This window comes from Varanus komodoensis, unplaced genomic scaffold (assembly GCF_004798865.1).
Source record: "Varanus komodoensis strain SLA01 unplaced genomic scaffold, ASM479886v1 scaffold45, whole genome shotgun sequence".
Lineage (NCBI taxonomy): Eukaryota > Metazoa > Chordata > Lepidosauria > Squamata > Varanidae > Varanus > Varanus komodoensis.
Genome location: NW_025336011.1, coordinates 1,074,254 through 1,089,510, shown reverse-complemented (window position 1 = coordinate 1,089,510; position 15,257 = coordinate 1,074,254). Strand labels below are relative to the sequence as shown.

At 43.2% G+C, this 15,257-nt stretch overlaps 1 protein-coding gene across 6 annotated transcripts in view; it reads left to right on the top strand.

Annotated features, from left to right (window-relative positions):
* The window catches only part of ARHGAP23 (Rho GTPase activating protein 23), a 149,020-nt gene that overhangs the window by 115,674 nt on the left and 18,089 nt on the right, over window positions 1-15,257 (top strand). For all 6 annotated transcript variants that reach the window (XM_044444733.1, XM_044444738.1, XM_044444734.1 and 3 more), the window contains 7 exons: window positions 428-555; window positions 2,268-2,386; window positions 3,125-3,280; window positions 4,392-4,470; window positions 8,089-8,162; window positions 12,683-12,772; window positions 14,899-15,024. In XM_044444733.1, the coding sequence (XP_044300668.1) occupies window positions 428-555; window positions 2,268-2,386; window positions 3,125-3,280; window positions 4,392-4,470; window positions 8,089-8,162; window positions 12,683-12,772; window positions 14,899-15,024 (772 nt within the window). The remainder of the gene's footprint in view (window positions 1-427; window positions 556-2,267; window positions 2,387-3,124; window positions 3,281-4,391; window positions 4,471-8,088; window positions 8,163-12,682; window positions 12,773-14,898; window positions 15,025-15,257) is intronic.

Below are 15,257 nucleotides of genomic sequence, written 5' to 3'. Positions count from 1 at the left end.
AAGATTAATACTGTGCAGCTGGAAAGAAAGATATGTTGGGTCAAAGCCTCTTGCAGGAATCTTCCATGCCCTGCTCTTCTACACCTTCTTGCTTACTTATAGGCATAGGGAGTCAGTGTAAATCAAGCATGCTATGCCCTTGACTTCCTTTTACAATTTCTGCATCCCACTGGTTGGCTAGGGTTGCTTCTCATCCATAGCTTCTCATCTTTTTCTGTTATAGGCTTTCTTTAGCCCCCTCCTTAGCCTCACATCCATGTTGATTTACATAAGGATGTGAAGATCAGGCTGCAATTTGACTCACTTGCATTTGCCAGACTGGCAAAGACTTCTGTGTGTGTGTGTGTGTGTGTGTACGCGCGTGCGTGTGTGCGTGTTAAACCTAAGCCTTGAATTGGTATGTTGCATATATCTCTACCTCTTGCAGTTCCTCTGGGACCAAACCAGACTCATCCCCAAAAGGTCTTCGTGTACCAGGGGTGAAGTCAGAATTGCAGAAGCAAATAGGAACAGGCCCACCCCGCTCTCCACGGCAGGATGCAGTAACACTAAGAGGTATGAAGAGCTCAAGTGAATTGCTGTGTGAGCATTTATGAGAGCAGAGGGACTAGAGAGAGACTGTGTATTTTACAAGCATCTAGAAGGGTTTATCCTTCCCCAGCTTGCTGCCCTCCAAATATGTTGGACACCTAATTTCCATGTGCCTTGACCAATAATCATGTCCACATTGTAGTCCAACACAGTTGGAGGCCACCAGACTGGGCAAGGCTGACCTAAAAGGAGCTATAGTTTTGAATAGGTTTTAACCATATTTGTTTGAGACCTTCTGGGGCTTAAACCTTCCCTAAATGTCCTGCTTTCTGGACTGTAATTTCTGCTGCCTAATCTCAGAGAATGGAGGGGCGGTTATTATTTAGTTAGTTCATGTAACACTTAATGCATAACCTACTTTTCTGCTTCAACATGTGGTCAAAGCAAGTTGCACTTTTCATTTTAAGAAATAGTAAACTATTGGGAATGGAAAAAGGCAGTGGTTCTTGGTACATATTTCATTCAAGGCCAGGGAGATTTGGACTATTCAGAGGAGGAGCAGCCCTGGGAAATGAGGCCTCCATATTTGAGATGGAAATGGCAGGAGGGCTTATCTCAAGGCTACCCTCTCCAGCTCTTCAGGCAGACCTTGGGAATAGCCACAATCTGCAGTAGTTGGGAGTGGGAATGGAACAGGAGCCAGATGATACAATCTTTGACCCCATGGCATGGCATCAAGAGAGAAGTGCCAGGCAACTAGAAGGGCAGCATACAGCCAAGAAGCTGGCCTATGACTAGAGAAGCCCTCTCAGAGGGATGGGCTCAGGGGTACTCAAAAGGAAGGTTCTTGGAGGTAAGTTCAACTGTGGGTTCAGCACACTGCTCTGTGCATGCACAGAAACTCTTTCTTTGCTGTTTATGCTTTGCTGGATGTACACTGGAGAAGGAAGAGCTTTTGCCAAAGAACAGTCTGCTGTTTTGAAAGGGCAAAGGAGGAAACCTCACTTCTGACATAAACAATAGCAGGGCTTGCTGGATAGAAGGTAGAATGCCATTAAGAGATGTCATGTTGATGGGCCTTTTCAGTTATGGCTTCCCCATTGTGAATTTCTCTCCTTTGGGAGCTACAATGGTTACCTTTACTATTTTCTTCAAGCAGATCTTAAAAATATTTTTATTTTTCTCTGCTATTTAGTGACAGTGTTACTGACATTATATTTTAGCTCCTGCTTGTTTTTAAAATCATTTAAAATGTTGATGTCTTGTTTGGAAATTGTTTTTGCATTGTTGTCATTGTTTTTCATTTGTTGTGAGTCTCTTTGTGAGGGTTCTCCCTAAAAGCCAAGATACAAATTCATAATGAACTTGGACACCATTTTTTTTGTTTACCTCTTATCATCACTCCTGCCATTCTGCACAAATTAATCTGTTGTCAATCCCAATGCTTTTCTTCTCCCTCTTCATTTGCATTCCTTCTGCTATCTTGCACCCCATGCCTCAAACAACCTGTCTTTCCACCAAATTGCCTTCTCCTTCGCTTATACTGACTGGGCACGTGACAGGGAAAGTTCACCATAGTGTGTCATTTTCCTGCCAAATGTATTTGCATAAACTCACCTTAGGGGAAGATTCATGGATAGACATTTTTCATCTGATTCTACCTGCAGTATGTTTCTCCATATCTACATGGTTCAGCCAGTCAGCTTGTCTTTTTTCCTTTTTTTCCCGGTGCCCAGATGACAGTCTCCCTCAGAAAGCTCCCTGGGGTATCAACATAATGAAGAAGAACAAGAAGCCTCCTCCAAGAGCCTTTGGTGTGAGGCTAGAAGACTGCCAGCCGGCTCCTGACAACAAGGTGAGTCCTCTTATATTGTTCTACATTATGTTTTTTTGCCTGTGGAGAGCTAGTGCATCAGGGATTTTCCTTAAGGGGAAGAAACATTTTCACTCCACTAAGTTCTGTGGCAGGGAAACAGCTCAACAGATAGCCAGTCCAAAGACCATTGTCTGTTCTGTGCACTCACACAGACAGAGTATGTTACCTTAGGGATAGTAAGCACGTGCAGACATGCAACAGAAAGAGGTATATAGTAAGTTTGTCCACATGGGTAGGGGAGGCCTATTAGCTTGGTGGGAAGAAGGTGGCTCAGATGGGTTGTAGAGTTCCTGTTGAGGGGCTGGATGCTAAATGCCTGTGGTCTCATTCCTGATTAGGAGAGGCTGAGCACACTGTTAGAAGAAGCACCTTGGCTTAATTGGAGCATGATGCTGTTGGTACATTTTTGGAGAGAATCATTCCCATTATCAGAGACACTTCAAAGTGCTCAATTTTCTTTCATACAGACTCACCAGCGGTCAGATCTAAAGTAAATTTCAGAGCACAATTTGCTGCATGTAAAGTGAGTGTGCCAGAAATTCAGGCAATGCACTAGCAGAGGGAATATGATGTTGATGTTATGTTATATTTATGGGAATGGCACCTGGCACCAGTCACTCTGATTGCCCCCACAAAGCACCCACTGAAAGGTGCTTTGCTCTGTTAAAGTATCCAAGTCTTGTTCCCAGCATCACCACTGCATTTTGGATTCTACAGAAAATCCCCCTGATTGTGGAAGCCTGTTGCAAGGTGGTGGAAGACAAGGGCTTGGAATATATGGGCATCTATCGGGTCCCTGGGAACAATGCTGTGGTGTCCAGCCTGCAGGAACACCTCAACAAAGGATCCACAGAAATCAATTTGCAGGACGAGGTGAGAGCAGTGCCACAATTCCTACCTTGCTCTGTCATTCCTTTAGCTGTTCACTGCTCTTGCCATTCCCATGTCCCTCATCTGTGTTGGGGGAAGAGTAAATTATTTTTATTAGGTAGCACTGACACCTACCTACCACTCACCTGTAGTGCAGGCAGTGTGTGTGGATTGAATGGAATCTAGGAGATGGCAATCTGGTACTCTTCAGTTGTTTCAGAGTACAATTCCCATAATCTCTGATCATTGACCATCCTGACTGTGGCTTATGGGAGTCTGTTAAAAACATCTGGAGAACACCAAGTTGGAGAAGGTTGTTGGCATGACCACTTGATATGAGAGGCATAAGTATATTTTAATGTGGTTGATGATTCACGAATGATGTAGACTTCATGGGAGAAAGAACAATCATAGACTGAATGGGAGAGCAAATAAAAATTGAATAGGAGGGCAACTGGAGAGCCAAACACAAACCAAAATTCAGTTTTGGAGAAGGAAGAGCACAAATAGCAAAAGTTTTAAAATGGTCTCACACTTTGGCACAAATGGAAATAGAAGATAAGGCATTCTTTAAGATCTGTGGGGGACTATGGCATGATGAAATCCTGGTCTGGAAGCACCATTGGTTCCTCTACCTACCTACCTACCTACCTACCTACCTACCTACCTATAACCTGGGATTCCCAGATATCTGAACTCTGTGTCCAATGGTACATACTATAGGCTTTCTGCCCTCCCTCGGAACTGCAATATTACAATGCATCCCTGTAGTCACATTTCTGCTTAGCTTCATGTTTGCTAAACAAGGAAATAAGGAAAAATTGACACCACGTGAAAAAGATAGTCTCTTAGTCAATAGTTTTATAAAATTTCACTAATGATTTTATTGGAAAAAATAAACCTGGTTCCTCATCATCATTCCTTGTTAGCATGAACAGAAATAAAGAGCATCTTAAAGGTTCTATATGTGCCTAGGGGACTCACCTGGCCTCTTCCTTTGTTCAGGCAGTATGGAGATCCAGTGTTTCTCAGGATCTCAACCTTGTAATTCCCCCCTCCCCCCCAAACACACACTCACTCAATCTCTCTTTCTCCACCCCCCCTTTGCTGTCAGAGGTGGCAAGACCTGAATGTCATCAGTAGCCTCTTGAAGTCCTTCTTCCGAAAGCTCCCAGAACCGCTGTTTACAGATGGTAAGTAATTATGTCTTCAATGTTTGCTCTCTTAGTAGGTAAGATAGCAACATGGTTTCTACCCAGACATTCAAATGGGACAGACAAAATGGATGGGTGGATTCTGGGATGGAACCTATGCCTTCATTGGGCTGGTTTAAGCCCAGACCTCCCCTCTTTTCAGCACCAACTGATAGATAGCAAATGGAATTGGTCTAAGCAGTACAGGAACCAGCCAGAAAGGAGCTGTGAGTCAGGGAGCAGCTTTAATACAGAATGAAAGCACAGGATCTTTGGTGGTGCGACATGCTGCATGGCAGCAGAACAGTCAAGATTACTGTTAAAGTTGCCTAAGGGGAACAACTGCCACCAACTACTAACCTCTGTACCTGAACATCACCCCAAGCTCTTTTTCTTTTTTTTCCTAACATGATCAAATAGCTGCCTCTAAATTGAAAGAGTTGGCTTTAGCATTGGAAGGAAGATACACAGAAAGTCATCAAGTCCAATTCTTCCAAAACCGCTCACACATCAGGCTCCTCCTCCCACTTTGATCAACCTGTCACATCTGTTGTCCCTCAGATCTGCCTACTACAAGCCTTTCAATTAGACCTCAAGTGGAAGGTGCACCTGGAGACTATTTGTTTATTATTGGAGTATCCATCCTATACAAAATCTCAGGACAGTGATACACAGTAGTAGTGGCAACATACAATAGAATATAAATCTCATTAAACCAATATTAAAATCACAGTTGATTCTTAAAATACAGGGAAAATAAAGAGTTTGGCCTGGTGCCAAAAGAAATAAAGGGTCAGCACCAGGTGCACCTCTCTGGGGAGCAGGCTCCAGAGCAGGGGCACCACTGCAGAAAAGGCCTTTCTCTGGGTAGCCACTCTTCTGATTTCCTTCAAAGAGGGTTCCCAAAGAAGGACCTCAGACCTGGATCTTAGGGGATGGGAAGGTGCGTAAGGAAGGGGCTGTATACTGTTTAGGGCTTACACATCATTGTTAACACTTTAAACTGGGCCCGGACTTCAGTTGGTAGCCAGTGCTACGATGTAGGACCAGTGTTATGTGAGCATACCTAGCAGTCCATGTTAAAAACCTGGCTGCTCTGTCCTGGACCAGCTGAAGTATCTGGACCATCTTCAAGGGCAGTCCCACACATAGCACATTACAATAATCCAATCCAGTCAGGAGGTTACCAGAGACTGGAGCACTGTTGCTAGGCCCTGCTGATTGAAGCAAGGACGTAGTTGATGGAGCAGCCAAAACAGGTGGAAAGCACTCCTCACCACAGTAGTCAGCTGGAACTCCAAGGATAACTCTGGGCCAAGGAGCACTCCCAAACGAAGCATCCTGTCCCTTGAGGGGAGTGCAAACCCACCCAGAAAATACTTGGAAACCCTGGCCACCCACCAGCAGGACCACTGTCCTCTCTGGATTAAGCCTCAATTTATTGGCCCTCATTCAGCCCATCACACCAGCCAGGCACTGGTTAAGGACAGTCACTGCCTCATCTGGATAAGATGTAGTTTGCCTTTTTCTGTTTCACTTATTCTCAGTTAACAAATATCAAAAGTCAAGCACCAAAACATGATGGAAAGTGAAAAAGGAAGGTGTTCTCAAAATTGCTGCTGAGAATAAATTAACAAACTCAACGTATTTTGGAATTAAGAGCTCCTTTGTTAAGATTAGTCCTGTCAACCCACATCTAAGCTACAGCATCTGCTGTCTCTCTTACATCCTTTAAGAGGTGTAAAAGATACAGCCACAGCTTTGGAAGTGGGCTCAGCCTGTTCCTAGAATTCAGGATTGTAGGATTGCTCTTGAGGAAGGAGTAGTTTAATTACTTTACTTATTTGTTGTATTTATACCTTACCATTTTTCCTGCAAGGATCCCAAGGTGGCTTACGGAATTCTTCTCTCCATCTTATTCTCACAACAACAGTATGGGGTGGGCTAGGCTGAAAACCTAAGTTTTTCCTAAAGTTACCCAGTGAGCTTCATGGCCAGCTAGGGACTAGAACCCAGATTTCCCTATTCCCTGTCCAACATGCTAACCATTATGCTACACTAGATTTTTGTTCAAAAATATTAGGTTCATTATTTTTTCATTGGTACTTTTGAGAAAACATATTCTTTTTACTTTTCATCTTATTTTCAGTTACATCCAGACCAGAGTAGCACAATGCACTTTCCATGGGACTGCCTTTGAAGGCAGTTCAGATGGTTCCATGAGTCCAGAATGTGGCAGCCAAACTTCTGTCTCACCCTTGCAATCAAAACATATACCTGCCAATCTTATGTCAGTTCTGTTGACTCCCTCTTTGCTTCCTCTGAATTCAAGCAGCTTGTGCTAGCTTTTAAAGACTAAAGGACATAATCTATGCATGTTCAAACATGAAACATTCTACAATTCTCACTGTGCCCCAACCAGCATAGCTTGCTAGAGGGGCTGCTGAGAGTTATATGGCTCTTTCTGTCTTAATGGTTTTAGGATTGTGCTTTAAATTAGTTAACTTCAGTAGGGAATCTTTGCTCCCATAGATGATTGCCTGCATCAATGTCAGAGGCCTTGTTCTTGGTGCTGTCCTAGACAGCAATCATGGGCGTAGGGTTTTTTCTGTGGCAATATCAAGATTGTGGAATGCCTCCCAATTAAAATTTATCAGACTTTGAATATATTTTGCTAGAAATGAAAGTTACCCTGATTGCCCCCTCCCCCCAGTTTATCTCTCTGTTCCATTTTTCTTTTGAAAAGTTCCCCTCGTGGCATTGCTGAAATCTGCTTGAGCTCCTCTAAATTAACCTATAGCAGCTAACAGACCTGCTTAGTGGGAATGTAAAAACCTGACTAAGATAAAAAAGGGTCTTTCCTTGCTAATTTCACCACAGAAGAAATATAGAGGGATTACAATGGGGAGAAATGGTGCAAGCAGTCCAAATCAATGGCAGTATTGCTAGCATGCCCAAGGCATTATTTGAAACTCTATACCTGGGACCATTTTTCCTTGTGCAAAAACCAGCCCTGCTCTTTCCCAGGGTGGTATTCCTCATTTTAAGCAAAATTTTGGTGGTTCCTTGTCTTGACTGTTTTTTGTCCAGATGTTGAGACCCAGGCAAAGTGTTATGAGAAGGGCAAGGCTCCATTCTGTCCATGTTTTTGATGATCTCTTCCCACCAATGTCTAGGAAAAAAGACCTACAATGTGGAAGCATGAAGCTCAGTATTTCCTCCCTGTTCTCCCTTCCATTTCACAGGCTGTCAGCTGTAAGGGCATTAAAATGTATTGTATTTCACTAGCTGTTACTAGAGAGATGTGAGTCAGCGGGAGCTATGAGCCTTCTCAATGTATAGCTTTAAAGTGAATGTGCTAGAGATACACCAGGACATGCACTTCCCAAGTGAAAGTGTTCCTCCATATTGTCATGACTATAATTACATCTGGAAAGGACCTTCTAAGAGCCCCACCTTCACTTTCACTAATTTCTAGCTTTGCAAAGTATATTTCAGGAGTTACCTTTCATCCAAAGCCCATAGTTTTGAACCCATCATATGCCCTTCCGTGTGACTCAATTTCCTGAGGTCAGATAATATCACTAATTACAGATATGCTTTTTGAAAAACATACAGATAAATACAATGACTTTATTGAAGCCAACCGGATTGAGGATCCCAGCGAAAGGATGAAGACTTTGCGCAAACTGGTATGTATTTTGGGAAGAGAAGTGTCTCGGGAATTAATGGTTTCTCCGTCATGCCTCTGCTCTTTGCCTTGTGGCACAGACCTTTGAGAGGAAGGTCCATGGCTTAGTATGATAGAGCCACTGCTTTGCACGCAGAAGGTTACAAGTTGAATCCATGGTCTCCTTGGAGGGTTGAGAAAGTCAGTACAGAACCAGATAGAACAATGGTTTGACTCAATATCAGGGAGCATCCTGCATGCCTGCATGTTAACATGGTGATGGCACAAATGCTCAAGGTGAAATTAAGAACTCCATGTTTGAGCTTTTAACTCCATTTACAAGAATTAAAGGACAATAAGGGTTTTGTTCTACAGACGTAAATGCTAGGATTTGAAGTAGAGAAGACAAGATGGAAGAGAAGGGGAGGCTCCAGCAAAGGAATGGAGAGGAAGGAAAGCCTTAAGCACTGCAGTTGAACAACCAGCACTCTTACAACCAGATAAGAGTTTAGCTGCACCTATTAAATACAACACACCAGCTATCTAATGTACAGCATCAATCCAGCTATAAAAATCTTCACATTTTAACACACTGAAGTCAACATCAATGGAATGATACAGTGAAGCCCACAAAATCTGTCCAATTAAAAAGCTCCAAAAATATAATTAAAAGTACAGAAACTATGCAAAAATGGCATTTTCTCTTTCAGAGCACCAGCTTCAGAACTGTCATAAAGCAGATCAATTTTTTAAAGTTATCTCCAAACATACCTCATTACTTCATTTAAACATAGGTATAAATAAGAAACATCTCATTCCTTTATAATCTTAAGCATTTTTACCTTACTTTATATTATATTAAACCAACAGAATTCCTTGGATGAGGAGTCTGTTAAAAACAATCCACCATGTACAGATCCTGAGTCTGGCTTTAGCAGATACTCTGCTGTCTGCTAAAGTTATCTTTAAAAAGATCTGGGGATTCATTTTCAACCACAGCACCTCACTTCCTTGTGGGTATTCTCCCACACAGACCAAAGCCAAACATGGGGAGGTCCAAAGGGCCATATGCATATGTGCACATGCCATCCATTCACACATATACAGTCCATTCACCCAAGCACATGTACAAGCACAGGAGTGCGCATGTGCAACATGCTTCTGTACACACCTACCACTACCACCTCTGGCATTCTCATCCATCCACCCACACATAAATCCATATTCATGATGAGAGCAGAGAAAAAAGCCCAAGTGCAGGAGAGACCGAGTGTTGGGTAGATGGTGAAATCTAAAACAAAGGCCAGAGGGAACTTGTATAGCACTGCATGTAGAGCCAAAAATCTCTTAATGCCAAATAAGGAAGAGAAGGAACATGGCTATTACTCCAATGGTAGCGATTGGGGTAGGGTTGAATATGGAAGGGAATGTACCCTACAATTGCAGGATGACATTTTTATTAAAACAATTAACTTTGAAGCAATAGAAAGGAAAAACAGGCAAATATGCAATTTGTGCAATAGTAGCTATAACCAGTCAGTACAAATAGAGAATACACCATATTAATGACTCTTGTAACAGGTAGCACTGGGGTTTGTAACCCTTTTTTGCTGCAGAACCACATAGAAACATAGAAAACAGAGCGAGTCAGAAGGGGTCTCCCGGGCCATCTAGTCTGACATCCTGGTTCTTCCGTTGTTGTGCATGTCACAATGTCGTTGCCAGGCACGTCTCCCTCCTGCCAACACCCCAGTTTGGCCAACTTTGACTGGTCTGTCAATAGTTCTGGCTCTGTCTTGGAGGCTCAGCACTTTGCCCTCTTCAGTGCTTGGGCACATGTTGCATTCCTCCTGGCAGCCACACTAGACTTGCTCCCATCTATCAGCATTGAGGGTGGGGATGTTACTTTATCTGATTATTGCTGTGCAGCACAAAGAGAGAGACATCACTCCCCTAGGATAGGCCAGAGAACCTGTGCCCCTTTGGGGTCTGGAGCATGTAAGGTTCCCAGCTCATGCTCTAGGGAAAGGTACCGGGGGGGACGCATTACTGATCTGCTTCTCAAGGCTCCTGTGAAAAAATTACATATTTACAATACTTCTACACTGCTTAATATACTAAAATCTCTAAGTGATTTACATTAAATATAACAAGATGAAAGTAATAAATGGTTAGGAACATTTAAAAACATGACACCATCATAACAATAGAACAGGGTGGTAGCAAACCCTTGCAGGTCAGAGAAAGCCAGTATATATTATTATTATTATTTATTATTGTTATAGCATTTCTATGCCGCCCCTTGCCGAAACCTCGGGGCGGCTTACAACATGATAAAATACATTGAACTACAATAGTACATAATAAATTACCATTAAATATAAAAATACAAAGAATACATTGATTTACAAAAATAAAATTAAAATTATCAGTATAAAATAAAAATATAGGAGGAGAAAGAGAAGGAAGAAGAAGTTGCCCTGGCCAGATCATATGTTTTAACAATTGAAATGATGTTTAAATAAAAAGGTCTTTACCTGGCGCCGAAAAACCAGTAACGACGGTGCCAGGCGGACCTCTTTGGGGAGTGAATTCCATAGGTTGGGCGCCACCGCAGAGAAAGCCCTCCTCCGGGTACTTACTCTCCTAATTTCTTTCATGGAGGGTTCCCGGAGAAGGAACTCTCCCGCAGATCTCAAAGGGCGGTCGGGCATATACGGACGTAAGCGCTCGTTCAGGTAGCCAGGACCCAAGCCGTTTAGGGCTTTGTAGGTCATAATCAACACCTTGAATTGGGCCCGGGCTTCAATGGGAAGCCAGTGAAGCTGACGGAGGACTGGAGTCATGTGAGCATAACGCCCCATCCCCGTCAGCAACCTGGCAGCTCTATTTTGCACCAATTGAAGTGTTCGGACTGTCTTCAGGGGAAGCCCCACGTAAAGCGCATTACAGAAGTCTAGGCGGGAAGTCACCAGCGCGTGTGTCACTGTCGCTAGGCAGTCGTACTCCAGGTAGGGGCGCAGCTGATTAATCAGCCGAAGCTGAAGGAAGGCGTTCCTCGCTACTGCTGTCACCTGAGCTTCCAAAGAAAGCTCCGGGTCGAGGAGTACTCCTAAGCTGTGGACCTTATCCCTAAGAGGGAGTGTTGCACCATTCAGGACCAGGTCAAATCCACCCTCTCCGAAACCCGATCCGCCAACCAACAGGACCTCCGTCTTGTCTGGGTTGAGTTTCAGTTTATTGGCCCTCATCCATTCCCTTACCTCGGCCAAGCACTGGTTCAGCACAGCCACTGCCTCACCTGGATTAGTGGAGAATGAGAGGTAAAGCTGGGTATCATCAGCGTATTGATGATTCCGCAGCCCACACCTCCTGATGACCTCTCCCAGCAGTTTCATATAGATGTTAAATAGCAGAGGGGATAGAATGGAGCCCTGTGGTACCCCATGGCATAGCTGCCATGACGTAGAGACATGGTCCCCCAGCACTACCTTCTGGAATCGACCGTTGAGATAGGAGCGGAACCACTGCAAAGCAGTGCCTCCAACCCCCAATCCCACAAGTCTATCCAGAAGGATACCATGGTCCAGTATAAGTGTGATACCAGTATATATAAGTATATACTGGTATATAAATATACCAGTATATATAAGTGTGATACCAGTATAAGTGTGTTTTCAAGAGGTGTTTAAAGCTGATCACTGGTTTCTGTCTCTCAGGCATATATGAGAGAATGTTCCAAAGGGTGGGGGCTGCCATTGAGAAAGCTCACTTATTACCAAGTGACATTCCATTGGCAATGGAATGACCAGTAAGGGCACCTCAGGATCTTGAGAGCTGAAGATGGTCAGCTAAGTGTCCTGGTCCCAAGCCATTTAGGGCTTTGTGTGTCAGCAGCAAAAACTTGAAACATGGCTCAGTAGCTAATACATAGCCAGTGCAGCTCTTTTAACATGGGCGCAAAAAGTGTATGTCCAGGTACACCGTTGAGCGTTCTAGCATAGGTGCTCTAAGCCACTAAGGTTACCTGAGCCTCCAGCAGGAGCTTCCCCAGACCACCTGCCTATTTCTTCAGAGGGAGTTCAACCCTTTCCGGAACTGGTGAACATCCCAATTTCCAGACCTAGTTATCCCCCGTTCCCCCACCATAGTTTCCCTGACCTGCCAGGATTCAGCTTCAGTTAATTAGCTCTCATCCAGCCAATGCAACCAAGCACTGTTAACATGCCCAGTTTCTCTCAGTACAGCTCTTTTAAATGTTAAGTGTTCAGTACATGGATATTGCTGTATTGAAGTGTATCTTTGGAGTCTATAAGCCTTGAGTTTCACAGAGCTCTTATCTCCCTGAGGGAGAATAGAATTCAGAAGTTTCTCACATTCAAGTATACTTCTACTGCATTCTTTGTGAGACAGTTAATGTGTCAATTTTTAAAAGCAGACATTATGAAGAAATACAACAGTACAGATTGGAGGAACTTTCCAGCTTGTATGAAAGGCAGATCTAATCAGTCATAACTGGTTTTTTCTTAATCTCTACTTCAGATCCGGGATTTGCCAGGCCATTATTATGAGACACTGAAGTTTCTGGTGGGACATCTCAAGACAATTGCAGATCATTCCGAAAAGAATAAGGTAATAAATGGGGACCCCAAAAAAAGATTGCTACTTTATATAGAAGTGAATGCAATGTTGAGTTCCAATGTGGAGGGCTCACCTTCAGCTATTTTTGGGGATGAGTTAATGCTGTGCTTTATACTAGGTGGAAGAAATGTAACTAGGGATGATGGGGCTTGTATTCCAATAAAGCTGAAGAGCATGAGGTTGGGGAAGACTGCTTTCAAAATAATTTGGAAAATGGTTTAATTGGCATGGCTTCTGCATGTGAACCACAGGAACTGTAGCTTTCTTGTCAGAGGCTCTTAGGCTGCAATCCTATAATCACATAATTGACAGTGAAACCAAATGGATAGAATAGGGGCTGCTTCTGATTGCAGTTAGTTTCTTTCCAGGACTGTGGTTGCCAGGTTTCTTGGATGGGATGCGTAACAAGCAGGCTTGATTTAAGTGTGTAGCGTAGACATGTCCTGGTTTTTACTTACTACCTGGATGGAGCTCTGAAGAACCTCAGCTTGGTCCTATCTTATGTCATGTCATGCTCTGCTCCCACTGCAAAGAAATTCATCCAGTTGGGTGTGGGAGGTGCATCCAGATATCCAGCTGTTCCTCTAGTTCATCTAATACTCATGCAGCTGACTTGCAAAGGGGAAGGAGGAGAAGGACAGAAGTTCTTCAGATTACTCCAAGCTCATCTTTGAAACATTCTGATCTGATTCATTTTATCCATTTTTGTTTTACCTTTTAAAATAGTTAATATCTTGTCCCTCCAATAATAATAATAATAATAATAATAATAATAATAATAATAATAATAATAATAATAATATAAAAATAGCAGTAGCTGCTGCCGCTGCCGCTGCCACTACAACATTTCTATACTGCCCATAGCCAAAGCTCTCTGGGCAGTTCACACCATTTAAGGCACCCATCCAGATTCCAACCAGGCCCAAACCTGCTTAGCCTCTAAGATCAGCGCTTTTGGCTATATGGAAGCTGCATGGAAGTATATTGTTGAAAACCTATATAAATTACAAACAGTTAAGAGCACAATCCACCCCACGGATCTTCCCTCACTATCTGGGTGCGTACAGCTGCCTTGTGAATGGAAGTGGAGGGCTGAGCAGAAGACCCAGCAGTGCTGTTTTCCCTCTCACCCTGCCTTGTGTGCATCAGACATCTCCCAGCCCAGTGCCAGCGGCGCTTACCTGTATGCATCTGGCTGGTGATCACCCTCCCATGGCTTTGGGCCAGAAATTGCTTTTACTTGGTGTGCCCAAGATGGCACATTATTTGCTATACATGTTCGGTCTCTCATTTTTACCTGTGTGGCAGTTTTCCTCATGAAAATTGCTTTCATAAAGTAATACAAGCAAGGTAAAAATACTAGGGTATTTTATGAAAAAGTAAATACAGTTTAACACAAAGATAAAGAACTGATCAATTGACTTGGCATATAATTAGTTCCAGTAGGTCAGTAAATGAATCCCCTGCAACCTTTATAAAAAATAAGTATTAAAACTGTTCCATTTTTCAGTTTCTTGCAATATGCGTTTCTAGCTGAGGAAGGCACATCTCCCCTTCTTTTTTCTGTTCATTTGCCACCTAGATTCATATATCTATGAATAAATCACTCACTTCAATCTGAATTTGTCTCTTGTAAATAGGATACCCTAGTCACTGCACTGCGTTGCACCTATGCAGTATGCTGTAGCTTTAGCTTAACTGTCTTCATCCTGGGCATTCACTGCAGTTGAATTCTTCTCCTTCCAATCCCCGGATGAAACATAGCTTAATTTAGTTTGTAAAATCCACAGGGGCAGATACTTGTTTTATTTTGCTTGTAGAACTCCATGTGAAGTGCCACATGCAGTGATATGTAATAATAGCTTAAGCCTTGCTGGGACATTCTAAATCCCTCTAGCTCCGTTCCACCTAATTACCTTCCACATATTTTGGCCACATATCTAAGGTGGAGAACCAGCTTTACCCATGTAGTGCTCTCTGTTTGATTTAGAACTGTTAATATTTTATAATCACATGAGTGCTTTATTCTGGCCCAAAGCTGAGATATGGGTGGGAGACAGTCCCATAACTTGTCAGTGTCAGGATAGAGAAACAAAACTCATTGGTTTGCTTTGCAGATGGAACCCCGGAATCTTGCTTTGGTGTTTGGTCCCACCCTTGTCAGAACATCGGAGGACAACATGACAGACATGGTGACCCATATGCCTGACCGCTACAAAATCGTGGAAACCCTCATACAGCATGTAAGGGACAGAGAGGTGCTTGTGGGAAAATGCAGATCTGGAGGGCAGCTGGTAGAAGGTTGGACCTGCATGTTGATGGTAAAGAACGCAGGTTATCTTCTGAGGATTCCTTTGAAGTCCTTTTCCAGGTGTCCCAACAAATGCGTTAATTTGGAGTCCTGAGCCAGTGGTTGGACCTGATGGCCTTATTTAACCCTTCCTACTCTATTATTTGGTGAAATGCATTGAGGAGG